Raw genomic sequence first — 23,331 nt, forward strand, 5'->3', positions numbered from 1 at the left:
CCAGACCCAGCACACACCCCGAGCAACAGCGGCACCGCACAGCCGCTAGGCGCTGGTCAGGCTTATTTATCGCCCCCCCCCCCCCCGCCCCGGGCACACGGTGGGGGGCCAGCTGAGCGCCTACTGTGTGCTCTGCGCAAGAAGATGCGCCCAGGGAATAGCATCGCGGGAGCGGGAGTTGGCCAGAAAGGCTTCACTGAGGGGTCGAGGCACGTAGCCTGCGCTAAAGGAAGGTGGGTGTGCACGCGTGCAGGCTCCAGGAGCGCCCAACGCGAAGCAGGCGGGGAGGAGGGGAAGGAGGCGGGGAGTGAGGCTGGAGGAAGGCGGGAGGAGGAGGAGGGAGGCCGGGCGGAGGGACGGCGGGAGGTGTGAACGGTGGGAGCCACGGCAGGGGGAGGGGGGCAGCGCGGGAGGCCTGGGCGGGGAGGTGGGGCAGTCGCGGTCTGAGGGCGGGGGCGGGGGGTGCGAGGCCTCGCGGGAAGCCGAGGAGGGGACAGTGGGAGGTGGCGGCGGCGGCGAGGGGGAGGAGAGAGGGGGAGGGGAAGAAGGAGGAAGCGAGTGCGGCCGCTGCAGGGGGAGGAAGACGGGGAGGAGGAGCCGCGCGCTGTGGCGGCGGCAGCGGCGGCAGTTGCGGCCTCCGGGGGAGCCGAGCGCCGGGGCGCTGGGAGCTCGAGGAGCGCGGGAGCTGAGCGGTAGCCGAGCCGGGGCCGAACTGCCGGTGAGTGGAGCCCCGAGGGGGCGCGGCGGCTGGTTCCCCGGGGCCGGGCGGGAGGCGCGGGCCGCTGCGGCGCCGGGGCGGAGGGAGGGGGCCGGCCGAAGCCCAGCCCCCGGCTGGCCCGGCCTCCTGCTCCCCGTTCCCCCTCCCCCTCCCTCCCCGCGGCTTCCTCCCGCCGCTGCCGGCGCCAGGGGGGCTGGTCCCGGGCGGGCTGCGGGCGGGGGGGAGGTGCTGCCCGAGGGCGGGCGTCTGGGGCCGGGGGTGGAGCTGGGGGCTCGGGGGGGTGGACCCGGGGGCGGGAGGCCCGCCCGGGACGGCGCTAAATTGGCCGGAGGGGCCCGTCGGCGGCGAAGTTGCTAGCTGGGGGCAGAGGAAGGCCACGCGGTTGCCGGAATAAGAGATTCCCCCTGTGGCGAGTGCGTGAGACGAGGAGTCCGGCGTCCCTGCCATCCCCGTCGCCCTCCCCGCCTGCCCGGCCCCGCTAGCTCCTCTCCTGGCCTCCGCGTGTCCCCTCGCTGTCACCCCCGCTGCTCCCCGGTTGGCTCCCGCGGCACTGCCGGGTCCCCTCAGCCCTCACCCTGACCCTCCCGGCCTCCGGCTTCCCCTGACCCCTGCTTGCTTCGCCACTGCCCCTGTTCCCCTTTTCTGCCCTCGCTAGTTACCCCGCCCCGCTTCGTAATTCCCGATGCAATTGCCTCTTTGAGACCTTTTTTTTTTTTCCTCTCCTTCCTTTTAGATTGGCCAACGGCTCCTTTCAACCCTGCCTCGTTGGTGGCCACTGGAGAAGCGCGGGGGGCTCCCCAGACAGCCGTGGGGACAAGTTAGAGCCAGCACTTGACCCTGGGCCTCGCGTGTAGCTTCCCTTCCCCTGCTCTAGGTGCCCCGGTGTCCGGAGGGCGGGGTGTGGGTGCAGGGGTGTGCCCTCTGTACATGTCCCAGCACCCGGGCAACCCTCTGGGCTTGTGTTACATCTGGCTCTTGCTTCCTGCACGGTGGTCAAGGGGAACCACTTGGCATCATGTCCCGGTATAGCTACCAAAGTCTCCTGGACTGGCTCTATGGGGGTGTGGACCCCAGCTTTGCAGGCAATGGGGGCCCCGACTGTGCTGCCTTCCTCTCTTGGCAGCAGCGGCTGCTGGAAAGTGTGGTGGTCCTGACCCTGGCCCTGTTGGAGATCCTGGTGGCCCTGCGGCACATCCTGAGGCAGACCAAGGAGGACGGTAGGGGTGGCCGTGGCTGCCAGCCAGAGCAGGTGACCCAGCGGCCAGAGGAAGGCAAGGAGAGCCTGAGCAAGAATCTGCTCTTAGTAGCCCTGTGCCTGACCTTCGGGGTGGAGGTGGGCTTTAAGTTCGCCACCAAGACCGTCATCTACCTGCTCAACCCCTGTCACCTGGTCACCATGATGCATGTGAGTCTGTTGACTTTTTCCCTGGCAGCCTTAGTGGTAAGAGTCATTTATGTGCTCCAGACACTCAGAATTGTAGAGCACTTCATCCTGCGGGAAGGGGACCCTTAAAAATGATTTTCCAAGAGTGGCTGTTTTTGCGTGGATTCCAGATTTGGTTTTCTTTTCACCTTTGCACAATGTGTCAGCCCCACAGTGGAGTTGAGGAACATAGTGATAGAGCCCTAGGAACCACAGGCCCTGCCCTGGCCTTTCACAAGCGTGGAGTCCAGCTCCAGCCAGGTGCCCTTTTTGAACCCCATCTGGGATTCATGGGTGGCCCCCACCCCCTCTGTTGCAGTTAATTTCCCAGAGGCCTGATAATGCTCTTTCCTGGAGGTGGTCACATAAGGTTCCTTGTCTCCACTGTGGTACTTTGGGGAAATACTTTTATGGGTTTGCCTTAATGACTCTTTGGGAGTTTTATGCTCTTAAGGCAAGGTCTGCCTTTGAACTCTGAGGCATTTGAGCAGCACCAAGCTCCTACTAAGTGCATTCTGAAACAGGCTGACTCATGAACTTTGAGCTGGTAATATCTATCCATGGTGAGAGGGTATTTATTTATATATATATTTTGCAAACCTCTCCATCTTCTCGCTCTTACTCAATTTCCTGTGGTCATGGTCGAGGGTACTCTGAGAGCTGATTTCTTTACCTCCCATTAGTGGTGTTAAAAACAAATGGGATTGAAAAGGAAAGTTGCCAGATACATAAAAATAATCTGGGTGAGGACCAAGAGTGAGACTGTCTTTCTGTACTCAGCTTGTGTGGAGAGATGTTCTAAAACTATAAAATCATAGAGGAGGAGGAAGAGGAGAAAAGGAAAAAAAATCTTTTTTAGAATTCAGGGTGTGAGAAACCTGGTGTGTTTTATTCAGGGGCAGTTTTGAAACCTGTCATTAGCATCTTTATTGCTTTTATATTTGTAGAAGGTTATTCTCAGGAAGCTTGTGACAACCCTGTGTGGGGCAGGAGGTTGAGATTATTATCTTGGTTTTATAGGCCTGTTGGGGCCCAGGGATGGGAGATCACTTGCTTGCAGCCAAAAGATGAATTAGCATCTGGTCTGGAAAGCTAACCCACCCTCTCTGGGGTTGCAAGCTGTCAGTGGAATGACAGGGCTGTTTCAGGGGGAGGCCGAGGCTGATCAGCAAGGCACTGCCTACTTGTGGCTTTGACGCCTGCTCTGCATGTGTTCTAGGTATATCTTTGATTGCAGGTTCCTGGCCTCAGTTTCCCAATCTATAAAACGTGGTGAATGGCCTCAAGGCTCTTCTCATCTTTGCAGATGTGGCAAGGAGGTGTGGATAGCTGTGGAATAAAGAGGCTGTTATTGATTGGGTGGCTCTCACCACCAAGCAGGGCTGGAGGGCAGCATTTTTTTAAAGAGAGGGCTTCTTGGGATGTGATGCCATTCACAGGAAGCCCAGGGCTCTCCCAGCTAGATCTTCTGGGTAAATTTGAGCCAGTCCTCTTTCTTTCTTTTTCATGAATGGGCTTTTTGTTAATGAGAGGAAACAACGCATTTCAGCCACTGATGTGTGAGGCTCTTGGGACGGGAGTGCTTTTTTTTGATGGCAGGTGGTGAGGGTCAAAGGGTGCCTCTTTCACAAAGGGGTCTTGAGGCCTCTGGCAGCCACATATCTAGAAGGTCAACAAAGGACTAAATTCAGCCTGACTGGGGCTGCTGCTGGTGTGATGACATCAAATCTGGCAGCACCAGGGTTTTCAGTGGAAAGGTTTTTAGAAGCTTTTAGAAGCCTCTGGAGACTTAGTTCTGGCATTAATGAGTTATGTGACCTTGAGGAAGAGTATACTTGCTGGGCCTCAGTTTGCCCATCTGCAAAATGAGACAGCTGCATTCCCAGCTCTGGACAGTCAACGTTCTCTGATTTTTCTCTCCTTAAGTAGTGGCCAGGGATGCAGCAGAGTGCTCTTCTGGAACTGCTTTTGGTCTCCTCATCTGGAAAAAGGAAACTCATTTCTTCTTGGCTGAGCTCAGATGGCCTTGTTCATTTTCTGCTTCCTGTATCTCCCCAGTAAAGTCAACCTGACCAGGCCACATATAGATGATGCTGGCATTCGGGGCTGGCTGCTGTGAAGGGATGGATGCTTGGTGTGTGTTTGGGGACTGATTCCTGTCATCTGTGCTTTTTTTTCTCATCCCATGCTTCGCTTAAACTCTGGAGCCCTAGGGCTGAGGCAGAGAACAGAGTCATGCCAGGAATTCTTGAGCCTGCCCCAGTATTACTCGCCTTTGCTCTTTACTCCTGTCACTGCTTTGTGTCATTTAAATAGTCACCTCAGGCCTGCTGTGGGATCCAGGCTTTGGTCAGTCCCATATCCCATACCTTACCTATGGCTCTTCCCGGGGAGCAGGAAAGTATGGGTTTTTAAAAGTTATGAGTCCTTAAAGAAAAAAAATTTAACCACAGATGATTGGAAACAGTTTTCTGACTTGACTGCAGCAAGAACTAAGGATAGTAAGTCTGGTTAATAATACCTTACACTTATCTGACACTTTACTGTTTATAAGACACCTGATCTTCATGTACCTGATCTTATTTAGGGTTATGATAGGTTAGCTTGGGCCTGGAAACAGAGATGGCAAAATGTTTCTTGTGGCTGTGTATATTCCAAAGGGGAGATGTTGAGGACAGAGCAATGCTTTGGCAAGTGAGCTTGCTGAATTAGACAACACGATGGCAGGACGTTCTGCGGAGTTCAGAGGTCCCAAAAAGGCAAGGGACCGACACACTGGCTGAAATGAAAGGGGATAGCTTAGCAGAAACATTTCTGATGTGTTTTTCTCCATTGGATGACTCAATTTGGGCTTCATAGAAAGGCCTTGTTCCTCAGAGTCCATGTAGGTTTCTAACAAGGACAGTATTGCTTTAGGCCAGGAAGTGGAAGAGTTGGAGGGAAATTGGTTAGTCTCCCCATCTCCCATTTTTCAGTCTGTAAAATATTTATTCCTGAGGCCTTTTTCAACAGCACCTCATCATAGCCATGCTGCTCTTGGGTGACTGCTAGCTTTAGAAGCATAAGCAAGGGCAGTTCTCATGGCTGAATTCAGGTCTCGATTAATATTTCTGCTGTCCAGTTTCTTTTTGGTCTCATCTGATTTCTCAAAGACCCCGGGACTGTGGATGATAGAGGTTTGTGTGATTGAAGCACCAGCATCTCCCATCTCCGTGTAAGCCAGAGATCCTTGAGGGTTCTCAAGAACAGCAAGCAGCAGGCAAGACCTCCACATTGTCGTTAAGACCCTTAGTGAATATCAATGGTGTTTACCAATTACGTCAATAAATGTTTCTCCAAGCATGGCTACTTCCTTAATGCATATTATTCTGGCAGGTAGGGTGACAGAATGAATTTAGTCAGTGATGATGCAATTTACCAAAAATCACCCAGCAATATAGTGACCAGAGGTGACTTTCAACCTGAGCCACCACTGTGGGAATTGAAGCTTTAGCAGAAGGAGATTCTCATAGCGACTTAAGTCGCAGAGTCTACAGTTTTCTTAGCAGGATGGTTCACATGCTAGAAATTGGACTGGTTGTATCTGTAAAGACTGGTGTTCTTCAGTTAGTGAGTGGCCCATTATCTCCCTGGCATCTGGTTATAATCGTCTCTGTCTTAGGAATGTAACAAAAAGATCCCATTTTGGATGCCTTTGCTAATTGACCAATTCCTGCCAGTTCTGTACGTATCTGTGTCAACAAATCCTGATTGGGCACTGAACTTAGTGGGGTACAGCATATGGATGCTCACATAAGGCAAGCTGCAAACAGGCTGGATATTGGCCAAATTAATAATCAATGCTGCAGATCCTGGAGCCCCAAGCCACTGTTTTTAGCCAATATTTCTGAGTGAGCCCCACCCTTTTAAAGAGTCGCCGTTGCTGTCGGTGCTCTGTCTTCTTTACATTGTATTAAAGTCTCATTTCCACCAAATGTGGCTTGCCTGCTTTTTGCTCCACTGTTTGATTTTTCCCTACTTCTTCCTTCCTTGCTGAAAGTGTAAGAATGGCACCTATCCAAAACAGTCCTGAGCTTTTTGTGACACCTTTTGGAACTAACTGAATAAACAGTGGCATGTTCTGTTGCCCCGTGATGGATTTGTTTTAGAGAAGACCTGATGGATTTGAGAACTAGGCTTTTTGTCCTCCCCCTCCTTCTTGCACTCCTTGACTTGAGACCAGCCACACCTCCTTCCCCATCTGTTGTCTGGAGCACTGATAACTGCTCCTGCTTGGAATTGACGTCGGTGGGTAATGGGTACAATGAGGGATCCAGCCATCTGCTGACAGCTTATCAGATGGACTGTGTCCTATGTCATCAGTCCAGGGGGACACAAGAGGATAATGTTTATATGGGCCTCAGCAGTGAAGCATGACATTCCTTTTTAGTTTATTTCTCCCACCAAGGAAATTTGCAGAGAATTTTTCTATCTTTCATTGTTACAGTCTTTTGGGGGCATCCATTATAAAGAGAAGTGGCATGCATTGGTAGCTTAAACACCCCACAGACAGCCCTGGGATTTAACATTATGATGCGAGTTTTGCTCATGGATTGCAATGGGAGCCTGAGCAAATTACCTCATCTTTTCCTGCCTCCATCTACTCCGTGAAATGGGCCATGTGAAAGGAAAGCATTTTAATCCTCTGAGTTAACTATGTGGTCACTTAAACAGAGAAACTGGGAAGAGCGGATCAGAGCTGGTTGATGACCAATATCTGTTTACCTCAAACTCAGAAACTGACAAACCTCAACTCCTTCGCACCTTTCTTGATAGCTTTTGGAATTCATACCTCTACGCATTTCTGTTGCTTTTCTCTGGCTCCTGGCCCATGCCTGCACACCCTTCTAATGTACAGCTTATGAAACTGGACGCAGGGGCACCTGGGTGGCTCAGTGGTTGAGTATCTGCCTTTGGCTCTGGTCATGATCCTAGGGTCCTAGGATCGAGTCCTGCATTGGGCTCCTCACAGGGCGCCTGCTTCTCCTTCTGCCTGTGTCTCTGCCTCTCTCTCTCTCTCTGTGTGTGTGTGTGTCTCTCTCTCATGAATAAATAAATCATTAAAAATAAATAAAAAATAAAGAAAGAAATAAACTGGACTCTGTGACTTCTACCAGTCCCTACCTAGCATCTGCTAATACAATCTAGCATGGTGACTGCTTTTTTTTTTAAAGATTTATTTTTTTAAAAAAGATTTTATTTATTTATTCATGAGAGACACAGAGAGAGGCAGAGACACAGGCAGAGGGAGAAGCAGGCCCCATGCAAGGAAGCCCAATGTGGGACTCGATCCCCAGACCCAGGATCACACCCTGAGCCAAAGGCAGACGCTCAACCACTGAGCCACCCAGGCGTCCCGATTTATTTATTTATTTATGATAGACACACACACACACACACACACACACAGAGGCAGAGACACAGGCAGAGGGAGAAGCAGGCTCCATGCCGGGAGCCCAACGCGGGACTTGATCCTGGGACTCCAGGATTGCGCCCTGGGCCAAAGGCAGGCACCAAACCGCTGAGCCACCCAGGGATCCCCATGGTGACTGCTTTTAAGCAACAGTATGTTGCTGGCTCCTATTCATGGGGTGATCCACAGGCTCCCTGGATCTCTGTCCCTTGGCCATAGATGTACCACCTTCATCATGGGCAGCATAGGATTTGTTGTGTGTGTGTTCCTCCCTACTGTAGATCCTTTTGAAGATTTCCTTTCTGGATGACTGTGACCCAAGTCCAGTTATTCCAGTCATTCTGGTAACAGCTTTTGTCTCCCTTTCTCAACCCTCTGAACATTCCTCAGACTTTTTGGCTGATTAACATGTACCTTTGTATACTTTTAGGTAATTCTGTGTTTGGCTGGGTCACTTGTTTTTGCACATTTGTTCAGCCTCCACTGTTAGCACAAACAAATTTTTTTTTAGTGGAAAGTAGTGTTTTTTTTTTCTTTGTAACTCCCTGCAGAGCTTAACATAATAGCATATGTGTACATTAGTTGTTTACCTGGATGATGTTAACCAACTGACAGAGCTCTCTTTTTTCCTTTATTTATTTTTTTGTTTCCCTCCAGTGGTCCTGTGTTGCCTTGAGGTCTGATCGGCATGGTTCCTCATTCTCTTATGCCCATTAGGAGAATCACCTGTTTTTTAAAATAACCAAAGAGAGAGGTGGTTTCAGCTCCAGCTCACACAACTTTTTTTGTTGAATTTCTATCACAAAGAGCCAATTATTAGAGCTTACAGCCCACTCTCTGCCCAAAGTATCTGTTCGCTTTCATCCTAGTGAGGAAATTATGCTGTTGGATCTTGGTCTTAATCCCTTGGCAGACATCTGGATGGGCCTACTTTCTTCTTTCCCTTCTTTAATATCCTATAAATTAAAGAAATGTTATTAGGCTAGTGACTCACTTTCCATCTCTTTCTGGATTTTTCAGTGGGTAGCCCATTGTCATCATGCCTCTTTGAAATGCCCTCTATAGGAAGAGTTGGGTTTGTCAACTTCTGGTCTTTCATATCTTTTTCTTTTTTGTACTTTAATTTTTTTCAGCTTTATTGAACTATTATTGACAAAGTTGTAAGGCACTTAAAGCTTACTATGTGATGATTTGATGTACACACACACTTTTAAAAGGGCTCCCTCGTTGAATTAACACATTCGTGGTCTTACATATCTTTTGTTAAATTGAGAGTATCTTATCCTAGCTTCCCCCTCTTCTGCCAGTAACTGCCAGAGTGGACCTGAAGAGACAGTCAGTGCAGGGGAGAGAAGTGATTCTGAAACATTCTTTGTGAAAGATGTCATTGGAAACTTGTTATAATGCAGATGCCTGGCTCTCTGTGACATCTGAGTAGGTAGATGGTGAGGATGGCAATCTGTATTTATTACAAGCTGCCTAGTAATTCCGATGCCCATGAGCCTTGGACCCCACTGGAGAGACTTTTTCTAGTAGCTGAGGTATTAGGTGGCAAGTTGGTTCAAAAGCTCATCCTGACTGGCATGAATCTGGGTGGTCTGTGGGCAGGGCACTTGACCTTCTGGCAGTGCCTCAGTGTTTATGTAGGTGTTAAATAATCTGGCTACAATTAAAGGTGGAGGGCCCCAAGTTATTGCGAGGTAGATTTTAAGGTAGCTTTTGCATTCCAGTGGCTTATTGGGTGACTGGGAGAGTTTTGTCACTGAAGTATTTCAGCCAGGCCTCCATCACCTTCCAGTCTTTCCACATTACTCCCTCCCTTGCAGTCCTGAAGATCTTTGGGAACTAAAGGGAGGAGCTATTGACAAATAGTTACTATATACTAACTCTCTGTATGCAGGACAGTTTGTTTGTTTATGTACTTATTTTATTAGAGAAAGAGGGAGGGAGGAGCAGAGAGAAAATCCTGAATTCCAAGCAGGCGCCATTCCCAGTGCTGAGCCCGATGTGGGGCTCCATCTCACCACCCTGAGCTCATGACCTGAGCTGGAATCCAGAGTCTGTCACTCAACCCACTGAGCCACCCAGGCACCCCTGGATGCTTGTTTCAAATGCTCTTGGGAATTTATTCATTCTTGATTCCACTCAGCAACTATTTATCTAACATCTATTGTGTGTGATACATTGTGCCAGCCAAGTGGAGACTCCAAGATAATAAGAAACATTGTTTCTCCTCTTGTTGCTCAGTTTATTTATTTATCATTTTAAAAAATATGTATTCACCAGAGACAGAGAGAGACATAGGCAGAGAGAGAAGCAGGCACCATTCAGGAAGCCCAATGTGGGATTCGATCCAGGACTCAGGGATCATGACCTGAGCCAACGGCAGACGCTCGCTCAGCTGCTGAGCCACCCAGTCATCCCTTGTTGCTCAGTTTAGATAGATGAGACAGGCAGGAGAGCAACTAAATTACAATATTAAAAGGATAGTAACAGATTTGAACAAAGCAGAGCACAGAGGGTCTTGGGTTTTTTTTTTTTTTAATGTGTTGCAATTAAGGAAAGCCTTCTAAAAGAGGTGACATTTGAACTGGCTCATGAAGGAGACACAGCTGCACCAGAGCAGGAACTCTTCTTTGGTTTTCTATTCTAATGCCTCTAATAGGGCCTGGCTCATAGTAGGTGCTCAATAATCACGTGGGAGTGAATGGTAGGTGTTTGTTGGGTGTTGTGGGGGAGGGGGAGGGAAGGGAGTTTTAGGCATAGGAAACTGTATATGCAAAGCACAGGGAAGCATCCCGACCCTAAGCAGTCTTACAGTTCCGTGCATCCTGACTGCCACATGATTATCAGGGGCAGATCTTTATCTTATTTCTCCCTTGGCAAACCAAATAAAACTCCAGAACTGCTCTGTCATTTCTGCGCTGTTGATAAGACAACTGCAGTTGCTCTTTGGTGCTCAGTTGGGGGCCTGTGAAATAGAGCATTTTGTTCTTTGTGCTGTCCCAAGGAGGGCCTACACTGACAAGGACGGACACAAAGGACATTGATGCGAGCTAGCAGGCATTAAATACAGGAAATGAGCTAGCAAGCATCCCACCTGTGGCCAGATGATAATTTTTAGTGGCTCATGGGATGGTTGCTACCTCTGCTAATGTCCACAGCCGAACTGAACTGATGAAATGGGATGCTATCCTGCTACTTTGCTTTTTCCTATTCCTTCTCCCCTGCTTCCAAGTCTCTCTGCCAACCCATCCCATCCAAGCTTGCCCCCTTCCAGAATAATCGCAGCTCTAAAACAGTCCCTTCTACAGTCCAAAAATGCCTGTTCCCGTCAGAGGTGGTGATATCCATGGGAAAATTAAGAAGAAAGCAGTTCCATTGAAGAGGTTCATTCTGAAGTGTGAATGGCTCATAGATCCAACCGGGTGTGGGGAAGAGGATTTTTCTTTCTTTTTTTCTTTTTTAAGATTTTCTTTATTTATTAGAAAGAGTGAGCACGAGTGCATGAGCAGGGGGAGGGGCAGGGAGAAAGGAGAGGGAGAAGCAGGCTCCCCACTGAGCAGGGAGCCTAATGTGGGGCTCGATCCCAGGACCCCGGGATCATGACCCAAGCCAAAGGCAGATGTATAACAGGCTGAGCTACCCAGGAACCCCGGGAGAGGATTTTTCAAAAGGACCTCATTACCCCAACCTGATGTCCAATTGTTGGGGTACATCACAGTGTTTTTGAGCAGGTGACCTTTCCCATGTTCTTTGCCCCATTTTTTGGCCCCTCTGTTCTCAGGGGGTTGTCTTGCTAACCCCCCACCTCCATAAGTCTCTCACTAAGGTGCTTGGACTCAGCAGTTCAATTTGAAGGCTTGGGGAGGACTCCTTTTCTGGGCATCAGTCCTCCCTATTAGCCCCTTCCCAGGGAAAGGGCTGCCAGCTAAACAGGACATGGCTTACACATCTGTCAATGCATGGTGTGTCAGGGGACCTGGCCCATTGCCAGCTTGAGATCCTGAAGGGGAAGGTTTAGGGCATCTCTCAGTTGGCTGTGGTTCCTTTACTGTAGCTGCTGGAGGAAATGCTGGAGGGAGGAAGGGAGGATGAGTCTTGTCCTGGGCCTGGAGGTCCTTGGGGAAGGGAATGGATGGCAGGAGCCAGGAGATCAGAGAAGATTGGCCCATTGGGCAAAGACCGCCCAAACTCTGCTCTGTGGGCAGGTGTTTGGGTGAGTAGAAGAATAAGAAGCAAAATTGTCTGGAGGAGAAAGCAGGAAGCCTGAGCCCCTTCTAACTCCATCCTGATGCCTTCATTCTCACTGTCTCTGTCACATGTTGGTGGTGATAGAAGCTCCGGGTGTATTTTGCCCATGTGTTTTGAATCACCTTTGCCAGTGGACCAGCTATGTTTGCAGAAAGACTGCCTGACTGTGCTCTGGCTGTTGCTAGCAAAGAGACATTCAGGTACCGATTAGATAAGGCACAGAGTTAGATTGCACAGTGAAGCTCTTAACTATGGCTCTGGGAGCCCTGAGTAAACACTAATTAGATGTTCTGGGCAGAGCAGTAGATGAGGCTGCTGGATGTGAGGTGCTGTCTTCAGAAGTCGGCTTGAGATGAAGATGAGGGTAAGGAGAGGCTTCTGGATGGAGTCCTGATCCTCTTGTCCTAGCTGAATCAGATCTGAACTGACACAGAAGGCTTCCTCATGGGCATTGACCCACCAGATTTTTGCTGGGCCCCTGTAGGCTTGGAGGTAAGATGCAGCAGGGAGCCTAAGTGAGGGCAGTGGAAATGCCTCCTTTTTCTCCTCCAAGTTCAGCCTAGCGGCTCGAGCCTTTTTGGACCGTATTTCCTGGGTGTGCATTTTAGCTGCCTCACCACATGATTTTAGATGTGTTACTTAACTGCTGCACACCTCAGTTTCGCTCATCTGTAAAATGGAGATAGTAGTACCTACCTCATATGTTGTGATGATTCAACGAGACAAAGCAAGCATTTTAGCAGAAGTTCTGGCTTATGGTGAACATGCAATAAATGCTAGCAGATTTTCATAGTAGCAATATTACCATGATGTATTTCAAGGCAGCAGTATCACACTGGGTAAGAGCACAGACTCTAGGGTGGTAAAGGCTTGGGTTCAAATCTGTCTAGCTGTCTAGCCCTGGGCAAGTTATTTAACCTCTCTGAGCCTGTATTATCACGTTTGTAACATGGAGTAATAGTCATCCCTTTCCTGCCTGGCTGTTATGAGGATTAAGTGGGGGGAAAAAGGAGAAAATGCTCCTTAAGCACTTAAGATAGTGTCTGGCACACAGTAAACATTTAATAAGTTTTAGCTGTGATGATGATAGTGCCGACAGTGACCGTCATCATTATCATTATGGCTGCTGCTCCTGTAAGCTGGGGTGCCTGATGTTGGGATAAGACCATAAGGATTAGGTATGGGAAGGCAGCTTTAAGAAGCTCATCTAAGAAAAGCTTTCCTGGCATCTCCATTCCATGTAGTGGGCAAAAATACTGGTCCCATGATACTAGCGCCTATGTAATCACCTTAGGGCAGTGTTGCTTAGCTGTCTGAAGCCTATGGACCCCTTTCTAGGCAATTTGAAAAGTTCCTTGAAATCACCCAGTCCTGGCTGAAGAATTTGGAGGATGGCTGTTACTGGTAGGAAGCTTGGCTTTTCAGGGACCTCTGGGCTGCTCTTCATTACTGGGCTGACTTCACGGGGCAAACAATCTTGAGATTGGTGTCCTAGGAAACTTGTGAGTACCAGATGGAAGTATGGAAGGAGGGGTTTGGGGTAGACAGAGACAGGTGTGTAGATTTCTTTTTAAAAATATTTTATTTATTTATTACTTATTCATTTATTTATTTATTTAACCCTTACCAGGGTTAGGTAGTTATCAGAGGAGGTAGGGCCACTCCCAGACGAAGGCAAGTTCATGCTCTGAGACGAAGGCAAGTTTAAAGTAGACCAGTGCTGGGACGCCTGGGTGGCTCAGTGGTTAAGTGTCTGCCTTTGGCTCAGTCCATGATCCTGGGGTCCTAGGATCGAGTCCCCCATCAGGCTCCGTGCAGGGAGTCTGCTTCTTCCTCTGCTTGTGTCTCTGCCTCTCTCTCTGTGTCTCTCATGGATAAATAAATACAATCTTAAAAAAAAAAAAAGACCAGTGCCTTGCTTTACCTGTCAGATGGATAGAAAATGGACAGAAAAAGAAAACAGACAATCACGATAGCTCCGGGATATGGTAAACCACTTGGATTTTTAAGACCAGCTCACTCTCTTTGCTCTGAGGGCTAAGCCATCCTTAAGTGCAGCCTTCAGGGCCAAGGCCATGGTCATGTGACTTCACAGCCATGGAGTGGGGGGTGCCTCCCACCCTTGGACACCCCCCACCTGGAGGCTTTTGGAAGGCATCCCTAGGGGTAGATTGCCACAAAGGGTCCTCTTCATATCACTGTTTGCTCCTTGTCTGCTGGCACTTGTTATGAGTTTCCTCTTTGAAGTTCCCGGCGCTTGAGTGTGTGTGTGAGCCCCTCACTTGCCCCTTTATCTCAGGGCCCTGCAGGAATGTTCCTGAGGGTCATGTGCCCAAGTGCCTTATTATCTTCAGTGCTGTCCCCCCTATCCCCCAGGCTGTGGCACTACGTGGTCATCTCTCCCTCTTTCCTGGGCTCCCCAGGCACCCCGAAGGAGCAGGGCTACTTCCACCTTTGGATTGCCATTGTACTGCATGGCACCCCTCCAGACCCTGCAGTTCAGCTGTTCTCAGAATAGCCCTGCAAACTTAGCACCCAGCTAAGGTCATATTTCTTGTCTGCCTGTGAAGGTTTTGGCCAGGGAGGGAAGAGAACAGATTGGTGCCTCCCCCACCCTGGCCTCAGCCCCGTGGTGGCCATCTTCCTCTGCTGGGGCTTTCTGGGGGTGGGTTTGCTGGTGTGGACACAGGAGGTTGGGGGTGGGGCATCCTTTAGGCCAAGACTGCATTGGATCCATGGAGAAGAATGTGGAGCCTACCATGTAGGGGCTCCTGACCTCTGTGGGGTGTTTGGCTGTGCCTCACAGCCAGTGGTGCTATGTTTGCTCAGATGGACACACATGGAAACCAGGCTGGGATCATCTTCCCAAGTGTCTTACTCCCTGCTTTGGGTCTGTCCGGAAAAACAATTTTTTTTTTCAGAAAAACAATTTCTAGAGTACACTGGTCTGCACCTGTTGTTGTTTTTGGGTGTGTGAGTGTATGTGTGTGTTTTTTTTTTTGTGTGTGTGTGTCCTCCTCCCCCACCTCCACTGCGGACTAACCCTGGCCCCTCATATTTACATTTTCTTTTTACCTTCCTCTTGGGCTTGGGGGTCTCGCTTTCTAGTTACAACTATCCATCACCATGAAGACAGTTGGTGCCACTGCTCCTGTAGGGCCCCCCTCCCTGCCTGCCCAGACCTTTTAAACACTGAATCCCACAACTGAGTCAAGTGGCCAAAGGAGTCAAATTTAAGAGAAAGCCATTGCTAGAATTTTCTGTTCTCTCTGTCAACTATGAAAGTTAGTAGCAGTAATGACCCTTATAACATTTTTGAGCACTTGTTCCTCCCTAGGTAAGGTGCTAATAAGTCTACCTCTGGTATAGTACCTCATTTGTAGCCTTCCACAAAGGTCATTTTTATTTTATCTCATTCTTTCTTTCCCTTGGTTCTAACCGATTTCCCCTTTGGTTGACTAAAATATACCATACAACATATTCTAGCAGTCCTCCCTCGGGTTTGCCAAAATGGCAGAGCAGTGCCAAGTCAGAGCTGAAGGAAACCCAGAGACTCATCTGGTTCGCCTCCTCCCTCATTTTTCCACTTTTGCAAACTGCGATCCAGAGAGAAGTGATTTGTTCAGAGTCACACAGCTGACTAGAAGCAGAACTGAGTCTCCCAAATCCCGGTTCACTGTCTCTCTCTAATGCCACACATGGCCTCATTCCACCCCCAACCATTCTAGTGCCAAAGGAGCTAGGCTTTTGTTCTTGCCTACCAGTAGAGAAAGAGAAATCTCATGTTGTTTGAGCAGGACTCAGAAACCACATCTAGCAAGGGTGACCAAGGTCAAAGAGGAAAAAGGTCAAAGCAATGTGTCATCTTAGTGGGAGAGGTTGGTAAACAGTGAAGAGTCAAAGAGTGCTGTCCGAAGAGTGCTGGATTAAGCATTAGCCAGCCCTGAACCTTGGTTATAGAATTCATCATTAAGTGGTTGACAGAACCTCTCAGTGGTGGCTAGTCAGGGGGACCCTCTCTGTGCTTCAGTCTTCTTATAATAAGACTTAGAGCATGGCAGTTAAGAGTACAGGCTCTGGAGCCTGACTGGCCCGGTTCAAATCCCAGCTCTGTTGCTTTCCAGCTGTGTCAAGGCCTTGGGCAGGTTCATTGACATTTCTGGGATTTTTTTCCTCTGTAAAATGGGGAGAATAGTATCTACTTTGTAGGGTTCTTTTTTTTTTTAATTTTTATTTATGATAGTCACAGAGAGAGAAAGAGAGGCAGAGACATAGGCAGAGGGAGAAGCAGGCTCCATGCACCGGGAGCCCGACGTGGGATTCGATCCCGGGTCTCCAGGATCACGCCCTGGGCCAAAGGCAGGCGCCAAACCGCTGCGCCACCCAGGGATCCCCAACTTTGTAGGGTTCTTATAAGAATGCATGTTCTTGTGAAATGCATGTTTACATGTAAAGTATTTATTTAAAGATTTTATTTATTCATATGAGAGAGAGAGAGAGAGGGAGAGGGCATGAGTGGTAGGGAACAGCAGAAGGAGAGGGAGAAGCAGGCTTCCCAATATGAGGGAGAGCAGAGAGCCAGATGTGGGGCTTGATCCCAGGACCCCAGGATCATGACCTGAGCTGAAGGCAGATGCTTAACCCACTGAGCCACCCAGGTTCCCCTTACATGTGAAGTATTTAGAACAGTGTCTGGTGTGTAGCAAGTGTTTCATAAATGTGAATAATGGCTGTTAACACCATAGGATGGAATGATGATCTCTGCCCTTCCCAATTCATAGGGTAAGTGGTGGGAAGCATGTGAAATAAGGTCCGTGTATCAAAAGTGCTAGCTCAATGGGAAGAATTACTTTTCAAGAGCATGAACATTCAAAGTTTTATTCACACATTGTGTCTAGGATCAGATACTGATGGATTTTTTCTTTGGTGATCTGGTAGGCTTATGTTTTGTAAAAATGCTGAGGCCATCAACAACGTGTACTGCTTTCTCTCTCCTAGTGTACTCAAGGGCGCTTGAGATTCATGCACCTCAAGTAAAGTGGTTTGAGGGCTTGAAATGAAAAGCAATTATATTCTTCCCTCAATGTTCCTATTTTCCTTGATGGCACTGCAGGCCATCCAGTGACCCTGGTTAAATCCTTTGAAACCTTTCCACATTTCCATTCCTCCCTTTTCCTCCCTTCTATCATGACAGTCTCTGAGTGATCCTAATTCTGTCTTTCATCTTTGATTCCCTCTGCCTTAATTCATCTGGTTATCTTCATCACCATCATCATCACCACTGCCATCTGGCTTATTATGGTAGCTCCTGACTGATTCCTGCTCTGTTTATCCTTTACACGCTGCCAGGATGATACAAGTAACACACATGCTGGGGCATGACACACCATTGCTCAAAAGCCTTCAATAGCTCCGTATTACCTGACATCTTATGCATATACCTCACGGTGCTCTGAGTGCTTTTGCTAATCATTCATAGGCATGCTTTTCCAGTGAGTTGCCATATAAATTCCAAATCTTTTTTTTATCATAGCATTTTACGCAGTTCCTGTTGATCATTTGGAGTTGGCATATAGACTAGTGCTGGCAAATAGATAAACTCTTTAGAGAAAGCTTGAACTCCTTATGATGATAGGATTCAGAGTCTCCTTTGGTCTTTCTTTCTAGCCTTATCCTCTTGTACATTCCTTTTCGATGTGTGCACCATGTACTTCTATGCCTCTCTGAGTTTATACTTTGATCATGCCATACCTTCAGCCAGAAATATTCTCTCCTTTTCCTGTCGAAATGCTAGTCATCATTCAAGGCTCAGCCCAAACACTGCCTGTTGTAAAGCTTCCTTCAAACCTCCACCCCAGATTTAGCCACTCTTGTCTATTTTAACATTTTACTCTGCCTTGGATTACATAATTGTTTATGTATATTCCCCACTCCTTAGAGTATATGTTCTGTGCCTGTGTTTTTATGAATTGCTCTAGCCCCCACCACATCTACTGACTACTAGACTTCTGATTGGGAAAATTCTGTTTTTCAGATGACAGAATGGAGGCTTAGCAGAATAGGGTAACAAGTTCATTTTGGGACTTGTCCAGTTCTAGAGGCTTGAGACGTTGAAGCTAGAATGGCCAGCAGGCAATTGAGTTGTGGTTAGGGCTCAAAATGTCAATTTAGGAAGTTGTCTAGAGAAGATAAAAGAGAAGACTAGAACATCACGCCAGCTAGGGAAGAGAAGGAAGAAAATTATTCTGTGGGATGGCTGCTTTTGGGGGGCAGAAAGTAGCCTCAGCAAAGGAGCCATCCAGGAAGTGGAAGGAGTTTCAGGAAGCAGGAGCAGGTCTCCTGTGCCACATGGTACAAAGAGGCCTTGAGAAGGGGCAGTTGGAATTGGTGAGTACAGGCTGGTCCTGTGGCTAGCCATCCACCCACTTCTAAATGGTTACCTAGAAATGTTTGAGTGGAAGGAGTCATATAAAAGGACATTTATGGCATTAGTGTTGGTAAATAGAGATTGTTGGGAATCAGCCCACCGGCTAGCAGAATGGTAAACCCTGCCAGTGGAATATTGCACAGCTTTTAAGAGGGAAGCTGATCTCTGCATTCGCTTTGAAAGATATACATGATATATTGTTAAAAGTCAAAACAGCACAAGTTGTAGGGGCATCTGGTTGGCTCAGTCAGTAGAGCATGTGACTCTTAATCTTGGTGTCATGAGTTCAAGCCCCATGCTGCGTGTAAGATTACTTAAAAATTTAAAAAATAAACAAGTTGCAGAGCAGTATGTATGATAGAAACCCATTCCCTAAGAAAACAAACAAGCCCTTGGATGTGTGCACGGCTGTGAGTGTGCATTGTAAAAGTCTAGAACTTACCCCAAATGGTGCTTACTCCTGAGTGATTAGGGGAAGGGGGGACACTCACTTTTTTACTTACTACATTTCTGTGTCATGTGGATTTGATGCAAGTACAAATTTCTTGGGTAGTTAAGAAAAAAGAAAAAGACTTTTTAAAGAAAGAAAGGAGATGATCGGCAGCCTGAGAGAACTGTTTGAATAGAAGAGGTTCAGGGGACAAAGGAAGCCAACTCATGAAAGAAGATTTGGCAACGTGGAAGACGTCATGTGTTTGGGAGGTCAGGCCTGCAGAACCCATGCTGGCCGTGTGGCGGGTGGGAGCGAGGGATGGAGAGAGGACCCATCACCAGAAGGTGGCAGCTACCCCATTGCCAGGGGGTTCAGCTGAAAGGGGAGAAAGGAGGGGGGAAGAATAGTGAAGTGATGGAGAATGGGGAGAGGCTGATTAAGAAGGAACTGAAAAAGCAAACCGCACATTGGGTGTGGTAGGTAGGGAGAGACAGAGATGGGGAGAGAGGGAGAGGGAGAAAGTGGGATGGGGCAGGGGTGGAGGTGGGAATGGCATGGGGGAGAGACTGGGTGCTCAGCTGCAAAGGGAGTGAGAAGCATCAGTATGGGACAGGGAGTAGGGCAGTCCAGAAGGGACAGCTTAACAATTAGCCTGAGAAGTAGAGAAGCTTCCAGAAAGAAGGGTGAGATCTCAGGCCACTTAAGCCTCCAATAAATGGAATGGCTGGGGCATAGACTGGACTAGTTGACTACTTTGCTGACTGAGAGTTAATTAAGAAAACCTTTTAGGTTAAGTTTTAGTTGCCAGAAATGTTTCCACATTGACAGAGTTATTTTATGGCTCAGAAAACAGTCTGATGTGTGACTGTGGTAGAATTTTGGGGGCTCTTGTAGGCCTCGGAGTTAGTTATCTGCTGAACTTGTCCCTCAATTGGGGGCTAGAAGTGGACACGGAGAAGGTGGAAGCCAGGAGTCCATGCAGTCATTAAGGAAGCTTCTCAGGCCATATAGTCCCTAAGGAAGCATTTGAAAAATAATGATACCTGCTCCTTCCACCCCATTCTTAAATTGTCTGGGTGATGGCCTGGGCATCAGCATTTTTAAATATTTTATTTATTTATTTATTCATGAAAGACACAGAGAGAGAAAGGCAGAGACGTAGGTGGAGGGAGAAGCAGTCTCCAAGCAGAGAGTCTGATGTGGACTCGATCCTGAGACCACGGATCATGCCCTGAGCCAGGGGCAGGTGATCAACTGCTGAGCCACCTGGGCGTCCCGGCATCAGCATTTTTTAAAAGCTCCTCAAGTGATTCCAGTGTGCAACCTGGATTAGGAACCACTAGTGTGGAAGACCAGACTCCGTGCACTCTGAGCCAAAAGTGGGTGATCGTGCTATTGAAGTGCTCATCCCATTGCTCGCTCGTTAGCTGCTAGTCTGCCAGGAGAGATCTCTGCTGTAAAATTCAGGAGTTCCTCAGTAATAGCTGCTGCACTTACTGGGCCTTGCAGTGGGCTGGGTTAATTAACTTGCCCTGACTCATACATCCTGTGGGATGAGTGCCAGCAACTAGGCCCCCGCCTTCCCCTTTTCCAGTATGGAGCACGGCGCCTGGCACCTAGGTGTTTAATCATTTGTCACATGAAGTCACAAGGAGCTTTGTTTTCTTGTGCAATGCTGCATTTTATTAAAAGCCCAGGAATGGGAAAATGTGACCTCTTTGAAAAGTCTGGTGGGAGAGAGGGTTGGAGGGGAGCCGCCTGGCATGTGAAAAGCTTATGATATGCCAAGCACCGTGCAGCGAACCAGTATCACTCAACATTTATTATGCAATTACTCTGGGCCTCGCATCATATCAGACAGTGACATACACAAGGAATAGCAGATAGGGTTTCTGCTCCCTGGGGAGCTTATTATCAAGCCTCATTTATAGTCTTAATTACTGCATTTTTAGGTGGCAGGATCTGTGCAGAACTTAGAGCAGGAAAATGCTAGAGGCCCTTTGGAATGCCTGTCATTCAATCTCTCCATTTTGCAGCTAGGGGAAGAAGCCGAGCAGGAAGCTACAGGCCCAAGGTCGTACTGCTTGGGACTGGCACAACCAGGGCTGGCATGCCAGGTCGCCTCCCTTTGCCGTCCTATTACGCTATTCTGGGTATCATTTGAAGGGCCGGGGAACCTAATGGCCCATGTTACAACTTCAATGAGATTTCCATTTTGTGCTTTATGCTTCCAGGCTTCCTTACAGTTGAAGGAGTGGGGCTCTGATGTTGAGTCTTAGAACCTTGCCTGGGGGTGGAGGGCAGCACTGATCACCACTGGAATTATAGCTCAGGCCCAAGAGGCCTAAAGATGGCTAATTTTCCCTTTACTGGAACAGCTAGTGACTCCTTGATTCTATCTAGCACTCCGCCCCTTGGCCCTTGTGTCTAATTATGGCACTTTTCTACTCTTTCTAGAGGGTTTTCCCAATCTTAGTGTGTCTGTGACTTTTCTGCCTCAGCTGTCCTTTTTTAGGTAAACTTGTTTTGAAATGTACCTTAGGGGTCAGAAGTGCATGGATTTTTTTTTTTAAATTTTTATTTATGATAGTCACAGAGAGAGAGAGAGAGAGGCAGAGACACAGGCAGAGGGAGAAGCAGGCTCCATGCAGGGAGCCCGATGTGGGATTCGACCCCGGGTCTCCAGGATTGCGCCCTGGGCCAAAGGCAGGCACCAAACCGCTGCGCCACCCAGGGATCCCAGTGCATGGATTTTTTATGTGTGCGCCTGAGAATGAGTGCAGTGGGGTGGACTCCTAGTGGTGCCAGTATCAGGCAGCTTCTTTTAGCCCTGTTCCCTAACAGTTTCCACATTGGAAATTCAGTTCCAAGTCTGGGGCCTTCTCTGAAGAAGTAATTCAGTGTAGAGACACTGGGTTGTTCTTCCCAGATCCCTCTCCCAGCATTCACAGGATTAGGAAACTGACAGCCCTGCCGTCTGCTGTGCCAACTTATCAGAATAGTCACAACTAATATTTATTGAACACTTACCATGTACCAGGCACCCTGTGGGAATGATGCTCTCATCAGCACATGAATTTTATGGGTGAGGATAATAAGATTCAGAGAAGTTAAGTGAATACCCAAGGTTACACAGCTAGAAAGTGCCCAAGCTGGTATGGATGCCTAGGACTGGCTGACTCCAAAGCTGGTGTTGTTGGGCAGCTGGGTGGTCCAGTTAAGCGTCTGCCTTTGGCTTAGGTCATGATCCCAGGGTCCTGGGATCGAGTCCCACATCTAGCTCCCTGCTCAGTGAGAAGTCTGCTTCTCTCTCTCTGCCCCTCTCCCCACTTAAGTGTGCATGCATGGTCAAGCTCGCACTAGCGCACGCGCGCGCTCTCTCTCTCTCTCTCTCTCTCTCTCTCATAAATAAATAAATAAATAAATAAATAAATAAATAAATAAATAAATAAATAAATAAATCCTTAAAGAAAAAAACCCCAAACAAAAACAAAGCTGGCGTTGTTAACTGGTAGGGTAATAGAGCCCATCATTTAAAGAGGTTACCAGGTACATTTTAATTTTTTTGTATTGATGAAGAACGATTTGCCAATTTTCTGCAAACCCATTTAAGAACTAACTAGTGAGAAGAGTCCTGCATGCAGTCTGTTCCACTCTCTGACACTGTGTCAGGACACCTGCTAGTCATCAGCACTGCCATATCAGGTAAGCCACTTCCCTCTGTAGAATTCACTTTCTGCAACTGTAAAAGAGAAGGTTGGACTGACAGTTTAAGCTCCCTTCCAGCTCTGACATTTTGTGACACTTTGGTTCATTTCTTGCTTCCTGGCAGAATGGAGAAAAATCAGAGAACTGGATGAGGGACAAAATGCATCAGAAGTGCAAAAGTGGGGGAGAATCTAATGGTGCTCCCAGCAGCTTCCTGGATGGATCAATTAACCTCAAATGGCTTTACCATGTTGACAGTAACACATTGGTTCTGTTTTCCCTTGGGAATTTAGGAAGAAATAGTTTCTTTTCAGTTACCCATATCAGAAAGTACTAGCTTTCTTATAGTGCTTATTATTTAATTTGAGGCCCTGTAGTCTTTAAAACTATTTCTAAAGATCAAATAAAGACTGAATGGTAATAGGGCACTTAAGTATGGGGTGCTCACATTTTATTACTCTGTTAGAATTACTAGAATTTGTGTTCTATTTCACAAGAGGGCTCTGGGAGATAGTGGTTTCTAGGAGAGAAGCAATCTAAACAGCAGGTTGTATGCAACTTTCTCTCCCTTCAGAGTTTAAAAGCAGGTAGATGGTAACTAGACCTAGCATAGTTCACCTTTTATTTATCTTATCTATGTATTTATGTTGTCATTAAAAGAACCACCTTGTATTCAAGAACACTTAAAGTTAATAATCTATGAGCCTAGGTGATACTGTAGTTAAAATGGTAGCTTTGGTCTTAAGAATATTTTTATGTTCTTGTTGGTGAGTGTGGGCGTGTGTGTTCTCAAACCTGGAGGTGCTTATTTTGGACGATGTGTGGATCCGCCAGGGTCAGGCAGGGCTCTGGAAGGTGCCCCCCCCCAAAGCCACCATCTTCTGTGTGTTTAGATTAGGGACCACCACTAGGAGAA

General features: G+C 48.0%; 1 protein-coding gene across 13 annotated transcripts in view; it reads left to right on the plus strand.

The window, feature by feature from the left end:
• The first annotated feature begins 210 nt into the window (after positions 1-210).
• The window catches only part of TMEM164 (transmembrane protein 164), a 167,169-nt gene continuing 144,048 nt past the window's right edge, over positions 211-23,331 (plus strand). For 4 of the 13 annotated variants that reach the window (XM_055337616.1, XM_055337617.1, XM_055337620.1 and 1 more), the window contains exons 1-2: positions 1,036-1,131; positions 1,452-2,123. In XM_055337616.1, coding sequence (XP_055193591.1) covers positions 1,734-2,123 — 390 coding nt within the window. In that variant the 5' untranslated portion in view covers positions 1,036-1,131; positions 1,452-1,733. Of the gene's footprint in view, positions 234-585; positions 719-1,035; positions 1,132-1,451; positions 2,160-23,331 lie in introns of those variants that run through there. The other 9 variants (XR_008666082.1, XM_055337614.1, XM_055337618.1 and 6 more) reach the window with 7 other exon arrangements.

This window comes from Nyctereutes procyonoides, unplaced genomic scaffold (genome assembly GCF_905146905.1).
Source record: "Nyctereutes procyonoides isolate TBG_1078 unplaced genomic scaffold, NYPRO_anot_genome, whole genome shotgun sequence".
In the NCBI taxonomy this organism is placed as follows: domain Eukaryota; kingdom Metazoa; phylum Chordata; class Mammalia; order Carnivora; family Canidae; genus Nyctereutes; species Nyctereutes procyonoides.